General features: G+C 36.1%; 1 protein-coding gene across 1 annotated transcript in view; it reads right to left on the bottom strand.

Annotated features, from left to right (window-relative positions):
• Positions 1-22,238, bottom strand: part of Ndst4 (N-deacetylase/N-sulfotransferase (heparan glucosaminyl) 4) — a 237,482-nt gene extending 215,244 nt beyond the window's left edge. The window contains exon 1 of the mRNA XM_013023770.1: positions 21,261-22,238. Within this exon, the coding sequence (XP_012879224.1) occupies positions 21,261-22,238 (978 nt within the window). The remainder of the gene's footprint in view (positions 1-21,260) is intronic.
• Between the last annotated feature and the right edge of the window lie 208 nt (positions 22,239-22,446).

Raw genomic sequence — 22,446 nt, 5'->3', positions numbered from 1 at the left:
AAAATATATATAAACACGCCAATCTGAGGCAAAAAAGGAAAAAAACACAAAAAAGCAAAATACAAAAACCAACTATGTTTCCATTTCTTAGAGTTCATTTTGATAAACATAATTTTATTAGATCATGTGCACATAGCTATTGAGCCTTTGTGATTCTCTCCTACTAATATCCTCCTTTGTTCTCATTGTGTGAATGCATAGAGTTCTTTATATCATGTCCAGTTTGATTTTTGTCTTTTATCATCCTGTGTTTAGTTGTATATCTATAGGCACATTTTAGTTACAACAAATGAGGGAAACCACAGAAACAATGTTCCTTTGAGTCTGGCTTACTTCATTGAACATAATTTTATCCAAGTATTTCCATTTCCTTATGAATTGTATGATATCACTCTGTTGGATTACTAGATTTCCATTGTGTATATATAACACATTCTCTTGTCCTATTCATCTTCATAGATTTCTGTACCGTATGTATGTAAGTTTATCTTTTGTGGGGTTGGTAAGGGAGCACAGAAATTGTGGGACAAAGGGTGAACTGATTCACCAGTGATATTTACTAGACACAATGTTGGAAATGAACTATACAACTTGGGAGAGAGAAAAAATGAGGGTTGGGTGACACTATTAAAAAATACACCTGACTTATGTAACTGTAATCCCTCTGTACCTCACTGTTGCAATAACAATTAAAAAAAAACAATCTGGGAACATAATGACCAGTGTCGGGGGGAGGGAGGAATCAAGACCAAAAGTCTGAGATGTGGAAGTGGCACTGTGGCTCAAGTGGTAGAGTGCTCGCCTTGAGCTAAAGAGCTCAGGGATAACACCCAGGCCCAGAGTTCAAGCCCCACAACCGATAAATAAAATCATAGTCCATGAAAGTAGCTTTAAAAAAAAGATAGTCTACAGCATTTAATAGGAATTCAGGTAACAACTTTGCTTCTGTCTGGCTCTGTGATGGACAACTTGTTTTAGTTTGTCTCATCACTGATTCCCTTACTGTAAAACTGGGGGTGAAAAAGCACTTATGATTTTTATTTTGAAGATCAAAAGATTTATAGCATATGGAACACAATTAGTAATGCTTTATATAGTATAGATATTGTAAGAGTTTTGTTGCTGTTTTCCCTTTGGCTTTGTTATCACACTTGCTTTTATTTTTTCTTTTCTTTTTTTTTATTATGGTTAAGTAATTGTACAAAGGAGTTGACATTTAACAAAGCAATTCACTAATAAAATGAATCTTGATTGGTATCAACCCTTTCAACATCCTCACTGAACCCTCCCGAACTACCTTGTCTTTTACTTTTTTAATTTTGTAGGATAATCATTGAATTTTTTTTGTTAGTGTTGGGGTTGAACTCAGGGCCTGTGTACTGTCCCTGAGCTTCGTTTGCTCAAGCTAGAATTCTAGCTCTTGAAGCACAGAACAATGTTCAGCCTTTTCTGTTTATATGGTACTGAGGAATTAAACCCAGGGCTTCATGCATGCTAGGCCAGCACTCTACCATCAAGCACCTTCCTTCGATAACATTTGAAAGGAGGAACAACTTCAATAATACCATCACAATTGAAATACAGTATATAGAAAAGCTTTGCATTGCTGTGCAAAGGGCTTTCAAGCTAATCATTAGATGACTGGTTAAGTTTGGATGATAGTTATTCTAGGAAAATAGGGTATTTTTTTCTTTTTTAAATGTACTATCCTAAATATAGATCCTTTGGGTTTTTGTTAAATTTCAGTGCTTTGGTGTGTTTAAATGTAGTTGATTTTGTCTACTCCAATCAATTTATTTATCTATATTTTTACATCTAGGACATATGTAGGTAACCATGAAATTCTTTTCTATGAAACATTAAAGCTTTGAACTGATTTCTCTTGCTTTGAGATAAATGCAACAACTGAACAAAACATTTTCAGAACCAGTTTCAATTTCAAGGTCTCTTTCAATTTCCTTTTTTTCCAATTACAGTGATACAAAGTGAAAATGTACTCCACGGGAGCTCCAAACTTTTATTATTTCTTTTTAAAAGGAGACTAGTAAAGAGACCTTAGAAAGGAGTAAAATTAATTGTGTTTTTTATTTTAAAAAATTAAAAGACTTTATAGAATTGAAGAAATGAGTATGAGACAGTGGTGAGGAGGGTGAATAGACATATACTCACTCCAATTTAGATTTATTAAGGCCACGAACCAAGACTTCCTATTCTTTCTATCATCCTATAGAAAAGTATTTTCCCAACAGAAAAATATTAAGACATGATTTAGTCTGATGATAACCTCTACAGAGGCACAACAGCATCATTCCTAATTAAAATAAAATGAGGCAATTACCTAATTGCTAGTTACATTGATAAGATGGTAGAGTGAGAACTGATCAAAAGCAAAAAGAAAGCAAAGGATGAAAGGATGAGAAGTTAATTGGAAGGAATAGTCAGAAGGGTAGGGAAGAGTGTCAAAATTTAGCCAAAAGAAACACAAATTATATTTTATTTCATTTTTCTTCAAAGACTCCCATTCACATTCCTTCAGACACCCACACAATCTCTTCCCTCTATGGCTATTCCTTCATCATGTTAATTGTTACACATGCCACACACCAGCCATTGTGAGAATTACAAAAAAAATTCATGTGGCCCTCCAAAAGCATTGGAACTCTTGGACACATATGTGTGTAGTCCAAAGATCGGTATTAGCAAAAGTCAAAGTTCAATAAGTTTTCCTTATAAGTCCCTTCTGAAGAAATCACTTTTTAATAGAAGATCTCTCTTCCTCCCACTTTCTCTAATCCGTTAGCACACAATTCATCAAAGTTTGCTTTTTAAAATAAGTGTTGGGTACATTGTCCCAATTCTTTCATTCACCATTAACCCTTGAAATTAGTCACCATTATGACTAATTTTAAAGTTTTAAAGTATCTTCAGTAGTAACTGAAAGGAAGAAATTCCAAAAGGCTTACACCTAAAATGAATTCTTGAAATTGTTCTAACAATGATTCTGATACACACAAAATCCTATCCAGTTACATTTCTCTACATCTTCAATATAAAAGCCAACTTATTCCTATGGCCCTCAAATCTTGTAATTTCAGGTGCGGACATTTTCTCTTTCCTCAAGTATTTCAGACATATTTATATACATTTCAGTTCAATGGAAATAAATTAATGTTTATGTCTTGACACCAGCAAATATTAAGTTAAATCCCTATGAAAATTTTAACCCTGATACAGAGATTTCAGAAACTGCTTTTGTGTCTCAATATCTAAATAAATAGAGTGTTTTTGGTCATTTACAATATGGACTAAATTCTGATGCCCTTGAAATTCATAGCATTTATCTGCAACACCACCAAATGGACCATTAGAGATGGATTAAATATTCCCATATCATTATTATAAGCAATGTAAAGAAACACTTCTACTTTATAGAGTGGTATCCTTGTGATAAGAAGTGATATCTTTAGACTTGTTATTAAAATTCAAGGATTTGAAATTGTCTTACTTGTCCAAGATGCAAAAATGTATCACTAAACATGAATTAATAGAATCAATACAAAATAGTAACCAAAGCCGGGCACTGCCTGTAAATTCTAGCTACTCAGGAGGCTGAGATCTGAGGATCGAGGTTCAAAGCCATGCTGGGCAGAAAACTCCCTGAGACTCTTATCTCCAATAAGGCACCAGAAAACTGGTGCTGTGGCTCAAGTGGTAGAGTGCTCACCTTGAGCTGAAGAGCTGAGAGACAGCACCCAAGCCCAGAGTTCAAACCCCACAACCAAGAACAACAACAAAAAATAGCCAAATTAATTTTAAAAATCAAAACAAAGTTTTATTGAATTCTCTATTATCAAGGAAATTAGCAGTTTCTTGCTATTTGGGGGGAACATTTTTTAGTGTACTCCATGGATTATAGCACTTAATCTTCATAGCAGACTGTCCAATGCCAGTTATTATGAGGTCTTGCTGTGAAGATGAGGAGAATAAGCCCCACAAGGCTTAGTTCTTAGGTAGGATTATGTGATATGAATTTGGAGCTAAGATTCAGTCCTTTCCTCAAAATAATATTTCAAGTATTATTTTGAATTACCAGTGATTTTTTTCCTACCCAAATCAAGTTTTCTTCAGGAAAAATTTCTAAAATCAGAAGGAATTGTACTTATGTCAGATTTGGGGTAACAAAATTTAAATCGTTTAAATAGGGATACAGGTGGACCCATTGCAACAATGAGATGTACAAGTCGTTATGTCGAAAACGAAATTTACAACTTTGGTGGGGGGGAGGTGGGGAGGATTGGGGGGGCAGGGGGAGGATGGGAAGGGATGGGAAGGGGAAACAAAGGAGGAGGCTACAATGCTTAATAAGAAATGTAGTCATTATCTTGCCCATGTAATTGTAACCCCTCTGTACAGTATTTTCACAATAAAAAAAATTAGCACCAGCTCAAGTAGTACAATTGTTTAGAACGATGAATTCAAAGCCCAACAAAATAAGTACCACAGGAAATGGGTACTTGCAAAAGAGGAGGGTGGCAACAAGGGGAGAGGGTAGATGAGTGGAGGGGATAAAGGGGCAGAATTCAGTCAAGAATTCATTATATATACCATAGAATTGAGAAATATAGCCTGGCACTGGTGGTGGCTCACATCTGTATTCTTAGCTACTCAGGAGGCTGAGATCTGAGGATCACAGTTGAAAGCCGTGGTTCAAAGACTCATTGAGACTCTTATCTCCAATTAACTACCAGAAAACCATAAGAGTTGCTGTGACTCAAGTGGTAGCATGCTCACCTTGCACTGACAAGCTCAGGGACAGTGCCCAGGACCAGAGTTCAAACCTCAGGACCAACACACACACACACACACACACACACACACACACACGAGCAATATAAGGGAAGGGATAGATAGAAGCAGTATGAAGATGTTGAAGAGTTGATACAGATAAAGATGCATATTATACATAAACTTTTTTGGCAAAATTTCAATATATAATCTAAAAATTAAGAAAGGTGAGGGAAGGGATGGGTTGGAAGGGGTGGGTGAGAATGTTGAAAGGGATGACATTGATCAAGACATACTGTATTCACAAATTGCTTTGTTGAAAGGAAATTCTTTGTACAACTACTTAAAGATAATAGAAGCATCCTAAAAACTTTAGAATCAAAATCATTCTATAAAATTCAGATTCTGAGAGAAAAGAATTCCCATCTCAACAAACAAACAAGAAACTCTCTCTGGTTTATAAAGAAAAATGCCAAAAATGTCTTTGAAAGGATAATTACACCGATTACATTGAGGCTTTTGAGAAGACAGTTGTCATTCTAACATTTCTCCCTGAAGACTACAATTTGAAGAGTATTATCAGTATTGTTATCTTGTATCACTTAAAACATACATAGGTTGGGATTTATTTTGGTTTATTCTGCCTCAGACTTTATGAATAGGGTGAATGTGTTGGAAAGCTGTCATTCATTGATTTCTCAAAAAGTTGTAGCTTTTATCTCTTTGAGTATTCACTTTAAAAAATGTATATTTGTTTTTTAAAATTAATTTTAAATTTAATTTTATTGCCAAGGTGATGTACAGAGGGATTACAGTTACATATGCCGGTATGAAATTTTCAATGAATATACCTTTTTTATATTATGTTCTGAAAATTTGGTTAGATTCACTAGGAAAAAAAACCTCACTTTAATATTTCATTGAAGAAAACATCAACAAAATCATTTGTATTCTGTCTGTATGAGACACCACAAAGTCCATAGGGTACAGAGACAATGAGAATAACACGTGTATAATATGTGTAAAATAACATGCAAAAGGACTAAAGTGGTAATACATCTTATCAAATAAAAAATTCAGAGAAAAAAGTGTTTCTGATATGAAGTAAGTCTGTTCTTACATAATGATAGCATCTCAATTCACCAGGTACATATACTAATTCTAAATTTCTTAAAAATTGAAGAAAACATTTACATGGCAAAGAAAGTATTTTCCAAATTGAATGCACTAGTAAAATACAGAAAGATTGGCCTTATTCAATGAAGATACTGAGACAGATTGAACAGATATAAATTTATAGATCAACAGACCAAAATTTAGAAAGAATCTGAAGGATTTAACAGCCCATTATGCAAAGATGATAACTAGATTCCTGAAACTGAGACTTGAAGCTATGTCCCCACCCCAAAAAATGATATATTTTCATATTACACAAATTTCAACAATTTAGTATACACTAAAGTTAGAGTCCTTGTTGAGTTAGAGCTTAAGTTTAAAGAATAAAAATTGACAACATTTCATACATTAGGAAAATTTAAGAACACATTCGTAACTGATTTAATAGTTGGAAACAATCCATGATACAATTAGACAATGTGTGTGACAAAAGGATGAGTTATATTATTTTTCAAAAACATGTGTGCTTAGTGAAAATTGTAACCATGGAATATTTAAGACCCTAAATGCTTTGATTAGAGGAAAAGGTTGACATTTATGATCTAGTCAAGTGGTTTATATTGCCAGGAAAAGAAAATCAGAAGAAAATAAAAATTATAGAAGAATATGCAAAGATATGGCAATGTGGAAATGGAAATGAACCCTAAGATATGTATTCAAATGTTTTTTTCTTTCATGCAATTGTTTCTAACACATTTATAAGATTATTTCTTTATTGCTTTGTATGTCCCTCCCCCACAGTATAACTCCTGCTTTCACTGTATTTCATGTCGGTATAATTTGTGGAGGGGAAGGGGAAAAACAAATCGTTTAAATAGGGATACAGGTGGACCCATTGCAACACGAACTTTACAACTTTGATGGGGGGGAGGATTTGGTGGGGAGGGAAGGAGGATGGGAAGGAATGGGAAGGGGAAACAAAGGAGGAGGCTACAATGCTTGATAAGAAATGTACTCATTATCTTGCCCATGTAATTGTAACCCCTCTGTACAGTATTTTCACAATAAAAAAAGAAAACAGTAACCAGAGAGGATGAGGAAAAGGCAAATAAAATTGAGTCAAAATCTCTCAAAGGATCAATTAAAACAATAGATGAGAGGAAATAAACGACTATCATTAGATGCCAGAAGGTGACCTCATCAAATAAAAGATGCTTGATAATAAAATAATGTCTATTAAGATCAACTTGAAACAAGAAATTCAAGAAATGCAACTGAATAATTTCAGGAAACATACAAACTAAAAAGTAACTCAAAAAGAAATTTAAGAGAAGAACAATATACTACAATTGAAACAAAAAGAATGATCATTGTAAACCATCTCCAAGTCAAATATCAAATTTTAGTTTTAGGGCACCTTTCAATAAAGAATAAGTCCAGGCTTATACAAAATTCCAGAGAAGATGAAACAGAAAACAACCACAAAACTAGGTATGGTAAGGTATGTATGCAATTACAGGAAGATATGCAAGAGGCTGAGGCTGTTGGATTGAAAATTAGAGACCAGTCTCGAGATCCCCCCTCACAAAGCCAACAAAATTAAGTATTTAAAAAACAAACAAATACATATAATATAAAACAAAGGCACAAATAACAAACATAGTACAAATTAAGCATTTCTCTGAATCAGTGATGACACTAAAAGATATCAAAAGGTATCTGATATACCCAGAGATATCAGGAAACACATCATCATAAAACATTAAGTTCTGTCTGAGTACAAGTGGCTCATTCTTGTAATCTTAGCTACCTAGGGGCCTGAGATATGAGAACTATGATTCAACACCAACTACTGAAAAAAGACAGAAGTGGAGCCTTCCCCCAAGTGAGAGAGTACTAGCTTAGGAAAAATATGCTCCAACCCAGGCCTTAAGAATAAGCCCTAGAACTGGCTAGAAACTGGCTAGAAAACAAATAAATGACATTAAGTGTAGTCTATGTAAAAATTGTTCAAAATCAATAATAGAATAACTAAAATTAAATAAGAAAAGCATGTACAGTGTTTGCAAATATGTAAAATACTACTCAGACTAATAATCAGGATAATATAAAAAACAATATTCAATTTTATGCCAATTGAGAGCAAAAAGGAACTAAGGTAGATTAAACAGAACAATAAAAGAAAAACATGTTCAGTTAATATATTATAGGAATTTATACAAATTGAAAAGAATCAAAGAAGCTAAATAGCTTGCTGTTTAAGAACATTTTCACAGAAAATAACTAAGAAAAAATGAATAAATTTGTACATTCAAAATCCAGGATGCTGAGTTGCTGTCCAGTGGAGATAGGTGATATTTAGTTGGTAATTTTTTTGCATATATTTTTATTGTAAACATACTGTAAGAGGGGTTACAGTTATATGAGTAAGGTAATGAGTACATTTCCTATCAAGCATTGTTACCCCCTCCTTTGTTTTTCCCCTACTATCCCTTCCCTCCCCACCCGTCCAACTCCTCCCTCCACCCTCCAGAATTGTAAAGTTTGTTTTCAATACAGTGTCTTGTACACCTCATAGTTAACTATGGGTCAACCTATATCCTTGTTTCATCATTTTGCTATTTCCCTTCCCCTTCCCCAAGTAAGAAAAATGTATATACAAGGTACAGGGCACTGGAATCAAATATAGTGAAAACAGAGGTCATACCATAGGGGAGGAACATACAAAAGAAACAAAAATAATCCCATAGTACATTAAAAACAACAACAACAAAGAAAAAAACATCTTGTGTCCCTTAGCATCATCTTATATAGTCATACATACATGGCTTTTGACCTTTTCTGCTTGTCTGGTAAGATTATCCTAGATATATACTAGTTTTATTAGTTATTGCAAATAAAGGAAACTATGTGACCTATGTTTCTTTGGGTATGGCTTACTTCACTTAACATAATTTTTTCCAAATCTTTCCATTTCCTAACAAATGGGGCAATGACATTCTTTCTGATGGAGGCATAGAATTCCATTATATATACATACATATATATATATATATATATATCACATTGTACAAAGGAGTTGTCCTTTAACAAAGCATTTTATGGATACAGCTTGATAAATTTCACCTCTTTCAACATTCTCACCCCATCCTTCCATGGTTCCTGTAGAATATATGTTAAATATACTCTTTAGACTCTATCAAATGTTGCAAAGAATTATGATGATTAAGAAATACATCAGAGAGAATTTTGGTTATTTGAAGGGGAAAAGCTGGTTAGAAATAGGTAGTTCTAGCAATGGGCTAAAGAGTAGTTCAGGCTAAACACACATGACTAGATGAATGAATGTCCATGGTTGCTTTAGCCTTTTAACTTCTTTTCTGAATGATAATAATGATAATAGATTCTAGCTCCCTCAAGATTATATAACCAAGATGCAATTTTATGGAATGTACTTTATTCAAACACACCATATATTTCTACCAGAAATATAAAAGATGTATTTTGTTTGGTTTTGTTTGTCTCTCTCTTTAATCATTTTTTAGATATAATGTATTTTTGTGGTATCCTGACAGTTATCAAAACACAGACAATGGCTTTAAGTGAGAAGGCTCATTATATTGTGTCAATTAATTGTCTAATTAATTCATTAATTACGCTTAATAATTAATCATGGAGATGACAATAAAGAAGAAACTTATCAGAAAATATCTTCATAGATAGTCTCATGGGATTTACGGCATTTTTCTAAGATTTAAGTGCTCTAGTAAGGGGTTACTTTTCTACCTTGCTGAGACTTAGACAGCTTGGCTGTTTTTTTATTAATATACATATCAAAATGCTTTGAAATATTTTCTCTTTCCCATGGCGACAATTACTACAACTTGAGAAATAAAATGGATCTCATGGACTTTAATGACGTTCTTCCCCTGATTTCAAGAGATTTCCCTTTGCTAGATAATTATACAGTAAACTAACCACAGTGAGCATTAATATTAGTGTTAGATCTTGTTTTGAGTACAAAGGGACTGTCCTGTCTTTAAATTGAAATCCAGTGGCAAATCAAAATATGAAGTTATTCTTGAGCACCAAATCCTCATTTGGCACTGGGCTTGTTTTTCAAAGCCAGTGATGTCACTATGTGCCAGAACTTGTGCTTCTCATGGAAATCAGATCCTCAGATCTGCAAAGGCCAAACACAAAATAAAATAAAAAATAATTATAAAATAGGAATCATTGGTGGAGACCCAAGATACAGATTTACCACGACTGGGGCTTGAACTCAGGACCTGTTGTTCCTGTTTGTCTTTCTGCCCAAGGCTGAAACTCTACTACTTGAGCCTCTCTTGCTCTGCCAGCTTTTTGCTGGTAATTGGAAGTAGGAGTCTCTCAGATTTGTCCCAAACTGACTTTGTACCTTGATCCTCAAATTTCAGTCTCTTTGAGTAGCTATAATTACAGGTATGAGCCACTAGTGTCTGGCTAGGAAAGAGATTTAAATGAAAACAAACTTGTAAAGCCCTTGTTTCTAACACCACCACCAACAACAACTAGACATGCTTATAAAGACCATTGTCATCAAGAAAAGAAACACGAAACTTAAATAGGATGCTTGCTGATTACCATAATATCTGAGCATCATCATTGGGAGAGTTTAGTTTTCTTGATCTTTTGATACATGAGCAGGATACAACACTCCTCAATTCAGGGGATAGTCATGGGATGATATAAATTGGTTCATTTTACAGTAGAGGGGGCTATATGGAAATTTTTATTCACAGTGACAGAAATAAGAAAGAAATCTGAATTCAAAATACTAAATTCCATCTGAATCATTGTGCCTTCTGTTTGGTGAACACTGCACTGTTCCTACACAAGCTTTCTCTTTAATTATTCTCTGAGAACTTCAAGTACATATTGACTTTTCTCATGATTTCTTCCTTGTTACCAAGGAAAGATTTACAAAGGCTGTACGTGGTAAAAATTTACCTCATGATGAAGCCAACTTACCAGGAATTTATTATGGCACCCCAATTGCTTCATTTGACCTGTGTTGATTTTTTACTTGGTTCTTTTGCACTTTAGTGATGATCACCATGATTGCAAGTATTATCAAACAGGGTGCCACTCCTACAGTGTAAGAAATACCTGAATTTTTCTCTTTAAAATCCCAAATAGGAATGTCCCATATTAAATAGACTTGACACTACTTTAAAAATCATCAGCTGAGGCTGGGGCCGGTGGCTCATGCCTGTAATCCTAGCTACTCAGGAGGCTGAGGTCTGAGGATCTTGGTTCTAAACAGCCGGGGCAGGAAAGTTCGTGAGACTCTTATCTCCAATAAACCGCTAGAAAACTGGAAGTGGTGCTGTGGCTCAAGCCGTAAAGCGCTCGCCTTGAGCTGAAGAGCGCAAGGACAGTGCCCAAGCCTAGAGTTCAAGCCCCACGACCGACAAAAAAAAAATCATCAGCTCAGTGACAACAGGGGATATACCATAGGGGGAAGAACATACAAAGGAAACCAAAAAAATCATATAGTATATTTAAAACAACAACAACAGACACAGAACTCTTGTGTCCATATCTTGGGGTTCATTTCACTTAGCATCATCTTATGTGGTCATATGTACATGTACATAGCTTTTGAGCTCTTCAGCTCATCTGATAAGATTATCCTACTCTTGTCACTGTACTTGTTTTTGGTACCTACCCTGCATCTTGTATATACATTTGTCTAATCTGGGGAGGCGAAGGGGAATAACAAAACCCTGAAACAAGGACACAGGATGACCCATTGCAACAATGATACCCACAGAACAGTATATTGGAAATGAACTTTACAACTTCAGGTGAGGGGGGCAGGAGGGGAGTGGGGAGAAGTGGGGGAGGTGGGGAAGGGAATGTATAGTGGGACAACAAGAGGGAAGGGGTAATAATGATGGACAGGTAATGTACTCATTGCCTTACTCATGTAACTGTAACCCCTATGGACAGCATCTTTACAATAAAATAAAATTTAAAAATTTCATCAGCTCCTAAAATTGAACTTGCAGTCTTTCCAGTATCATGAGTCCACCCATTTCTGCACTGGTCGATGAACACACTCAAGCTAAAATCAGTACTGATCCTGTGGAATCCCACTTTCTTTGGTTCCTCTTGACTGCCACAGTGCTCTGATGGTCTTTACATTAGTGGCTGCACTGTCTGAACCCCTTTTCATTATTTTCCTCTTAGCTGGTCATCAGAGTAGTGTAACTTGTTGGTTGATGGCTGCTCACCCCTGTAATCCTAGTTACTCAGGAGGCTGAGTTTGAAGATCTCTGTTCAAAGGCAGGAAAGTACATGAGACTCTTATTTACAATTGACCATCAAAATGCTGGAAGTGGAAGTGTAGTTGAAGTAGTAGAGTCCCAGCTTGGAGCAAGAAACCAAATGATTGTGCCCTGGCCCAGACTACATGCATCAACTCTCTCTGTCTCTCTGTCTCTGTCTCTGTCTCTGACTCTATCTTCCTCCCTCTCTGTCCCTCTCTCTCTCTCCCTCTTGGTCTCTTTCTCATACACAACTACAACTTGGGTGGCATTCCATAGGAATTACAGATTTCTACTATCTGAGAGTTCAAAAGGTAAATAGATAGATAGGTTCAAGGCCAGCTCAAACTCTAACTTGCATTCTCTAAAATAAAGCTTGATAGTCAAGACTCAGAATTCTGTGTTTATTTCTTGTGCTGCTACTTATTAGTCAGAGTCTCTTCAAGTTTCTTAATAATGCCAAGCTTCATCATTTTATTCATTCAGAAATGTACAAAATGTTACCAATTAGTGTTGTGTGCCTGTATATGATTAGCAGATTGCTTAGCAACATTAATATGCTAAATACCATATTCTAAAAAGTTACCACTAATATGCTTATATGATTATGTAATAATATGATTCTATAGCTATATATGGTTTTATATATATATATATATCTAAATATAAAATTAAGATTCCCTAACTACATCCTTATAAAACATGTCTGTGGTTCAAACAGGACTTCCTTCCATCTTAGTGTCCAAGATGTCACTTTCTAGCTTAAAAACTTTAGCAAACAAATGGCACACCATCTTCTATAGAATAAAAGTCAACCCATACAACATAATGGGAGCTCTGTGTCCTAGCAAAACCTAACACCTATGTATAGTTATTTTTCAGGTAGAGTCTGCCAGAAGCCAGCCTCAGACCAAAATCTTCCTATCTGTGAAATTCCAGATAGCTGGGTTCACAGGTGTGTACCATATCTTCCAGGTTACTGATAAAGACCGGGTCTTGCCAGCATTTTGCCTGGTATGGCCTAGAACCACCGCCTTTGGATCTTTGCCTCCTGAGCAGCTGAGATTGCAAGAGTGAATCCTGAATTATTTCTAAAATGCACTTGGATATGATGAATTATACAGGATTCTAGACATTAACACAGTGAGACCAAAAGGGGCTAGTCTTAGGAGAGAAACACATATTTATATAAAATAATATGTATATTGAAATGAACTACAAGATATGGAAGCAAGAAACATCTTTTTCTTTTTGGCTGATTACCTTTTGATTTTTAGTTTTTTCTTTTTGGCTGATTACCTTTTGATTTTTAGTTTTTGATGATTCTGTCTTCTTTACCTTATGTATGGTGTAGTTGTGTTGATATCTTTGGAATGATTGAGGGGAGGATATAGAACTGGAGACAGAAAGGGGGAAGAGTGCATCAGTGGAGCTCACTGGCTATTGATGGAAGTGAACTCCACAACTCATGGTTGGAGATGGGAGGGAGGAGTTGGGAGAGAATGAGGGATCAGAAGACACTGTATGAAAAGAAATGTACTCATTACTTGACATGTATAATTGCAATCCCTCTATAATAACAATCACCTCTATAATAACAATAAAAATAATAAATAAGAGTGAGTCATGCTTTTGGCTGTTTGTCTTCTCAAATAACATATGATTGGTTTATAGGCATAGTGAAAGGTTCCAATGAATATGTTTAATGTGTAATAATTATATTAATATAATTAGCCTTTCCACTTTCCTATTATGCATTTGTGTTTGGAACATCAGGGTTTCTCTTTGCTAGTTGGTCACAAAATATATAATAGTTCATTGTATACTATAGTCTCCTCACTGTGCTGTAACAAACTGGAACTTACCCTTCTTAATTGCATTTCGCTACCCATTAAGAAATATCTCTCAGACAAGCGCTAGTGGCTCACACCTAATCCTAGCTACTCAGGAGGCTGAGATCTGAGGATCACAGTTCAAAGCCAGCTCAGGCAGGAATGTCTGAGAAACTCTTATCACCAATTAACCACCAGGAAACTGCAGGTAGGGCTGTAACTCAAAATGGAAGAGCTCTAACCTTGAGCTGAAGAACTCAGGGATGGTGCCCAGAGTTCAAGCCCCACAAGCCTCTACTAATTATGACTGTACTATTCAATATAACTTTCACAATGAATACAGTAAGCATTTGTCCAAGGCATAGAAGCAGAGAAAACAGGTGGATTTGAAGACCCACAGAGGAGGAATAACCCATCAGAAACATTGCATATTGAAAAGGAGTTAAATGCTAAGAGCAGCACAAAAGATAGATTTTTTTTGGTTTATTATTTTCTTCCTCTGGCATGTGTATTACATTTTAAAATATTTTTATTGTTATTATAGAGGTGTACTGAGGGGAAACAGTAACATAAGTCAAGAAATGAGTACAATTCTTTTTAGACATTGCCATCTTTTTCTTGTTCTCTCCCAGTTTTCCCATCCTATCTTCCCCTACAAGTTACATAGTTAAAAAGTAGATTATTTTGCAATTTAGAAATTAAAAAAAATTAATGTTCCCTAGCAATGTATTATTGACCCATTGTTAGTTTGGGGGAGGCCATAGCACATATTTCATTAAGGCTTCTATGCAAGTAGGAGATGATTCTTGAACAGGAGAACAAGAGGTTCAGTGTGTTCATAGGCATCCCCCATTTTGGAAAACGTAAAGTAGTCGTGTTCATACATGAACTTCACATGTGTGGAAGGTAGCTGGCTATCGATGGGGATCTTTCTGCCTTCATCCATTTCTAATATTTCTTCTATTTTAAGGTAAGGATTAGTTTCTAGATGTTCTTATACATGCATGATCTTTCATATTTTGAGGTCAATAATAAAATAAATATAGTAAATAAAATAAGAAAATGACTGGGCAACTTGCAGGTCTTATAAAAAGGAAGATTCTGTCTTAGGCATAAGTCTGTGCAACTTATCTCCACTAAGCCACCAAAAGAGACAGAAATGGAGCTGTGGTTCAAGTGGTAGAGTGCTAATCTTGAGTAAAAGAAGCTCAGGGACAGTGCCTAGCCCCTGAGTTCAAGACCCAGGACTGGAATAAAACAGTTAACAACAACAAAAACGAAACAAAAGACCCTCATATACTAGTCATATCATTGAATGCTTTAATATTATTTATTCATTTTTTTAAACTGGTGTTTGAACTGAGGGTCTGGATATTGTCAGTTACTCATAGCTAGCACTCTACATCTTGAGCCACATCTTTTTGGTGACTGATTAGAAATAAGAATTTTCAGACAGCCGGGAGCTGGTGGTTCACGCCTGTAATCCTAGCTACTCAGGAGGCTGAGATCTGAGGATCGCAGTTCAAAGCCAGCCCGGGCAGGAGAGACCATGAGACTCCTATCTCCAATAAACCACCAGAAAACCGGAAGTGGCGCTGTAGCTCAAGTGGTAGAGTGCTCGCCTTGAGCTGAAGAGCTGAGGGACAGCGCCCAGGCCCAGAGTTCAAGCCCCACGACCGACGAAAAAAAAAAAAAAAGAATTTTCATAGATTTCCCTGCCCAAGACTCAAACCAAGATCCTCAGGTCTCAGATTCTTGTGTAGCTAGAATTATAGGTGTGAGACAATCATGCTTAGGTAAAATTATATATATATATAGATATATATATATATATATATAAAATTCTGGTTATGGGGCTTAAAGTTAGGTCCTGGGTGCTGTCCCTGAGCTCATTTTGCTCAAGGTTAGTGCTCTACCACTCTGACCCATAGTTCCACTTCCAGTTTTTGAGTGGTTAATTGGATATGAGAGTCTCATGGGGACTATTTCCCTGGGCTGGCTTTGAATCTCAACCCTCAGTTCTCAGCCTCCTGAGTAGCTAGGATTACAGGCTTGAGCCAAAAGCACACAGTTAACTTCTTTTATTTTAATGCTATGTTATAGAATTTCTTTCTCAAACTAGGACATTGGGCAGAAAAGGAAAATATGGCACTGTGTGTGTACACATCTTCACAGGGTACAGTGGCATTGCAGACCCAGGCTTCATCTGTACATATGGGTAAATATTACCAGTCAAAGCATGCAGAAGAGAATGCAATCACATACATAATGAAAAATTTTCATCCACAACAATGGAAAACACACCTGATGTATTGAGGAGCATAACATTTGTATTCTCTATTCTCATAAACACACTCTCATGTTAAAAAAATATTAGTGCTGGCTTTAAGGAGGATGTATATAGTCTCAACTACTAATCAAGGAATAAATGTTGCACTCATAGAAAAGAAACACAAGGATGAAAAACATGAGATTATCCAGAACTTTCCTGCAGAAAACTTGAAATTCCTTCCCAACAGAGCATTTTTATCCAAAAAAGTTAGAAATGAAACTAATGTGAAAGCAATAGGGATGACTAGAATTTTTATCCCTAAAAAATCAATATTTTCTAATGATTTATAAGCAACCCAAGGTGTGAACAAGTCTTCAGTTTAAATCAAGTTTTTCATGCTTTTTGGCAATAGCTCTGAGGGAAACATTTGACCCCCATATGCTCCTAGACTTACCCTGAGGTTAGATACCAATTAATCCAGGTAAGTTGAAAATACCAAAGATCAAAAATACATTTGTTATAGAGAACTTAAATATTAAACATTGGAACTTAGCCTAGCCTTGCTTAAACATGCTCAAAGCAAATTATTCTAAAATTGGGCAAAGTCATGTAATGCAAAGACTATTTTAGAATTAAATGTTGAATACTTCATATAATTGATCCAATACTAAATTGATAATGGAAATCAGAATGGTGTTACACATTTACACTATTGTAAAGTAGACTATTATAAGTTGAAGACTATCTTCATCAGAGTTTAAGGAGGGGAAATAGGAAGAGGTACATAAATAAAGAGATAATTCAGAAGCTTATCAAATATGGAAAAAGGTAAACATCAAGGGATAAGAAATATGAAGGTCTCTAAACAAATTACATTCAAACAAGCTGATAACAAGATGTATTGTAAACCAAATGCCAAACATGAAAGGAAACAAGAATTTTACTGAAAGAACCAATTTAAAAGAATTTTGCATTTAACAGATTTCTAATAAGGCTTAAAGTGGACATTTCAGTAGAAACCATATAGAATGGGAGAGAGATATAAAATATTTTATGCATCAAAGGAAAATGCAAGGTGAAAGTACTTTCTAAACTATCCTGCAAAATTTTTCAGATAAGCAAAAGCCAAAGAAGTTCATCACCACTAGACTTATCATACAGAAATCTTCTTCTGGTTGAAAGAAAAGTTTTCTTAACAACTGAAAGAACATATAACAGTATACAACTTTCTGGTAAGAACAAGTATGTAATCAAATTCAGAGGATATAATGGATTGGTGGAATATAAACTGTATAGCGTAGTAAGGAAGTTCAAAAACAAAATTATTAGAAACAATTTGTCAAGGGGAACTAATTTGTCAAGGGGAACACTAATCATCAGGAAAATACTAACCCAGACCACAAAAAGAGATTTCATTTTATTTCAGACATGTAAGAATGATTATTATCAACAAAGATGATGGTTATCCAGCGTTCGTGAGGTGTGAAGAAAAGCAAACTGAAATTTCAGTTAGGAAAGAAAGATTCAATAGATCACTTAGTTAGCAAAAAGAGATTTCACCAGATGTGTTGTATAACATGGTATCTCTGGTTAATAGAAATATGTTACGCTATTGGAAAAATAGTAACAGGATGAATTTTATATATGATTTCCAACAAAACAAAGATAAATAGGCTGCTGGGTGCAATGTCTCACATCTGTAATCTTAGCTACTCAGGTGTTTGAGATCTGAGGATTGTGGTTCAAGGCCAGCTTGAGCAGAAAAGTCAGGGAGCCTCTTATCTCCAGTAACCAAGCAAACAGCAACAAGTGGAGCTTCAAATAAGAGAGCACTAGCATTGAGTAAAAAAAAGATAAAGGAGAGCACCACATTCAAGTCACATTACCAGCACACACAAAAAGGTAAGTATGTGAATGTACACATCTGTCATGGTAAATTTTCCAGAATATATACATGCTTTATTTTTTAATTTTTTTTATTATCTTTAAGTGATTGTACAAAGAAGTTCCCATTCTACAAAACAGTATATGAATACAAAGTATCTAATAACATTGTCATTCTTGCTCCTAACACACCCCTTCTCTCACTTTTCTACTTCTTTTTTTAATTGAGGTTAGGGGATTACATAATTTTCACATGTTTCACAGTATTGTGGAATAGTGATACTTAGTTAAAGTCACAAACACATTTTAACCTTCACAAAGCATGTTGTCATTATCATGGTCTATAAAGTTTGTGAATTCTATGAGTTTTGACAATACAATTATTTCTTGCACATCAGGTGATAATTACATTTCTTTCCTTTTGCTTAGTGTAGGCTGTTCCCTCTTTCCCTCTCATTCCTCCCTTCCCATCACTGTCTTTGGGTTGCTTAGTTCATTTTCTTCCATGTCCAAAGCAGCTGATGGGCCCTTCTGGTGTATGTTTTCCCATTTCCCACTGATTCTGTGTCCTTCTCCTAGCTTCTTTCCGTTGTTTTTGTGTGCATATATATGCCATATATATGTGGTCAATAACATGGAGTCATTTAATAATGATATGACAAAATGAGTGGCAGTCCTTTGTTTCTCAAGACCTGTTTACATTGTCATATTTTAAAGCATGCATACATGCTTTAAAAATACATCACATATAATAATTCAGATAGAGAGAAGTGTATGTATATAATAAATACATACAATTTTTTTGTGCCAGTCTGGGGCTTGAACTCAGGGCTTGAGCAATGACCTTGGGGTTCTGTGCTCCAGGCTAGTGCTCTATCACTTTGAGCCATATCTCCACTTCCAGCCTTTTGGTAGTTAATTGGAGATAGGAGTCTCATGGGCTTTCCTGCCCAGGCTGCTTTTGAACCACAATCCTCAGATCTCAGACTCCTGAGTGGCTAGGATTACAGGCATGAGCCAATGGCACCTATCTAATAAATACCTATCATTTTAAGTGAGTTAAAAACTGAAAATAAATAAATCGTTTCTGAGGAGGAACTCAGAAAAACAACAGTACAGAAAAGAGTATATTGTTCAAAGTGAGAGTTAAATTACCTATGTGTAAGTATACCATTGAACATTGTACAACATATATGTAACACATACGATATATAAGTACAATAAACATAAAATACATAACAAATGGAATATAACATGCATGTTGTGTACATGCATTGTACATATAACACATGACATACAGTATATAAACACATGTCATATCCATACAGCATGCACCCTAACACATATTTGTAAATATACACAACCTCTCTAAGTCTCTCTATATGTGCCTTTCTCAATCATTTATTAAGTTTCTTTATTCACTTATTTTGTTTGGGGTTCTGTAAGTTCAAAAGCTATCACTGATCTTGGAGTATTTTATGAATACTAGTGAATAGACTAGTTTGTCTATGAGGAGTAAGTGACATAGCTAAATTTGAGCAAGTCAAATGTACTTAACATAATAAAGACTTATAAAATTCATATCGTCCCTTAGGTTGAAATGAGAAAAACTTATCTTTCTACAGGATCATACAGGGTATCAACACTCAGAAAATTTTAACATTCTTATTAATTAAAAGGAATTATAAATAAAAATAGCCCAAAACTAAAAAATCTAGACTGCTATCAACTGTGACCTATTGGACCCTTTGTGGGGTTCTGAAATGAAATATTTTCATCATATTGAAACAAAGCCTCAGTCCGTGGCTCATGGAGCATAGAGTTCACTGGTCCACCTGTATTCTGGAGATTCTTTAAAAATGAATCTAATTCACTAGCTTCAATCATGGACATCTTACAATGATTATCAAGTTTCAATAGGCAGGGGGAAAGCTATTATTTTGAAGTAGCACCCAAGTTTCATCTCTGGAAGATAAACAGCTTAATAACAGAAGATTTAAAAAGATAATAAGACCACAATAATCTTTGTTGCTTTTATGATTCTAATTTGTGTCCTATTATTCCTGTTTATTTTTGCTATAATTCTTTGTGCCTGGAATGAACATGAACACAAGTGAAAGAGCATAGGAGAGCATCAAACTGCAGTTCTAAACAGAATTATTCTCACTTTGGCAGAATTATCTATTTATTCGTGGCCATCATTATTAGGTTTTTCTTTTCCCTGTCTTTCTTTCTTTGTATTAACTTATCTTTTAAATTCCACCTGCCTAGAGTATCTAGGTTGGCACCGAACTCATGGGCTCAGTTGCTCTTCTTAGTTCAGTCTCTCAACTAGCTAGGACTAAGGGCATGCACTTCCCTGCCCAGCTCCATATTTGGCTTTTCCTTGTTCTAAAAGTGATCACAGGATGAATGTTTTGTATACTCCACTAGGCATAATCTAGAAGTGATGGCAGTAACAGTGTTGTGTTATCCAAAGTAATATGATAGATTAACAGAATGGAATGGGAGTTTTAAAGTCAAATTCCTCTAAATTTTTTTTGTCAGTAGCTATACGTACTAGTGAATGGCTATTTGATCCAAACAATACTATACTTCCAGTTCCAGAATATTCCTGGATGATGTCTCCATCTTCTATCTTAACCTCCATGATCAATCCCAATATTGGCAAGGTGATCAGTTCAGAAGTAGAGTTTGATGACTACATTCTGCTCACTGACACACATATTAAAAATATATATACAGGTTATGCTAAAGGGTTTCCTGGGATAGGCAAACCATGGCAAGACATGAGGATAATAAGTTTAATTACTTTGTGGGGTATTCTAACTTGGTACCCTACTGAAGACAGGCATATGTGTGCATGTGTGTATGTGTATGCATATGCAGTAATGAAGAATTCATTGAATTCTTTGTAAACTAAAGTAGTATGTTTTACTTCATACATACCATAACCTTAAAAAAATCAGTGATTAGGAATATCTTAAATATCCAAAATCCTATTTTACCAATACCCCCCAACGTTAGTGAACTCTACATAGCGTTATGGAGAAATCTTACCTTCACATCTTTCACATTCATCCTCGTCCCCTCCTTCCCCACAAATATGTCATCAATGTCCACCAGGATGTACCTGTCCAAGGACAAGGCCAGCCTCTTCCCCGACAGGAAGGAGATGGCGTCGATGAAGATCAACTTGTGCAGCCAAAAGTTCAAATTGTTGCCAAAAAGAACCCTCTGAATTCCGTCGTGGAGGCCCAGGTCCTGAATGACGGTCGCATAGAGCGTCTTGCTGGGCAAAAGCGTTGTGGATGGGTCTGCCCGTAACTCGGTTAGCAGCACAGGTTGGTAGGTGGAGTGGTTGTAGAGGAAGACAGTCCAGTCCTCGCCGGGAAGAGGCCCCTTGACCACCTTCGGGGCTTTGGTTATATGTAACAGTGGCGACTGCGGATTGACTACACAGTCCTGCAGTGCTAGATTATTGAAAAGGTTCAATGGGAAGCCTTTTAATTGCGTGCTTGGCGAGCTGTTCTCGTTGGCTTTATGAAAACCAATTATACTGACACTGTACTCCACACAGTATTTCTCCAAAAGCTCTCGGTTCCACGCGTCCATGCTGACATACTTGAGGATGTTTTCATAAATCACTAGGATGTACTTGCCTTTGCCACGGTCCGTAAGGGGAGGGATGTCCCCCTTGCCCGGGGCGATGACCATGTGGTACTGGAACCGGCTGGACTCCAAGATGGCTATGATATCCTGGCCCAGCTGAGAGTATTGGCTCTCCACGAACAGGAGGACAACGGGGTCGGTTTTGGAGGTGTCGATGGGCTTGACTGTCCTCAGCTCCATCGACCGGTAAGGGAGGATTTTCAGGTCAGCGCAGTCCGCACCTGCAGTGGTCTCGATCAGGGCGATCTCCTGTTTGTAGCCCGAGTAGAGGAAGTAAGCGGAGACCACGATGCTCGCCAAGCAGAAGGTGACCAGCAGCACAACCAACGTGCGAAAACTTCTCCGCAGTCTGACGATCAGATTCATCTTCTTGAAAACGGTGCTCTTTGAAAGTCGCTTCTGATGTCTTTGCCTAGAGGGCCATGGTGAAGGCCGTAGGAGATGGTGCCAGTACCACTCCCCAGAAGTTCATGTAACCATTGCCAATCATGTAGAATAGCAGAAGGAATCACAAACGAGCTAAAACCAGACGGCGGTAGGCCCGGATGGCCAAAGTTGGAAGAGATTCTTGACT

This window comes from Dipodomys ordii, unplaced genomic scaffold (assembly GCF_000151885.1).
Source record: "Dipodomys ordii isolate 6190 unplaced genomic scaffold, Dord_2.0 Scaffold70, whole genome shotgun sequence".
NCBI classification, from domain to species: Eukaryota; Metazoa; Chordata; class Mammalia; order Rodentia; family Heteromyidae; genus Dipodomys; species Dipodomys ordii.
The sequence above is the reverse complement of the archived record's forward strand: the minus strand, read 5'-3'. Positions and strand labels throughout refer to the sequence as shown.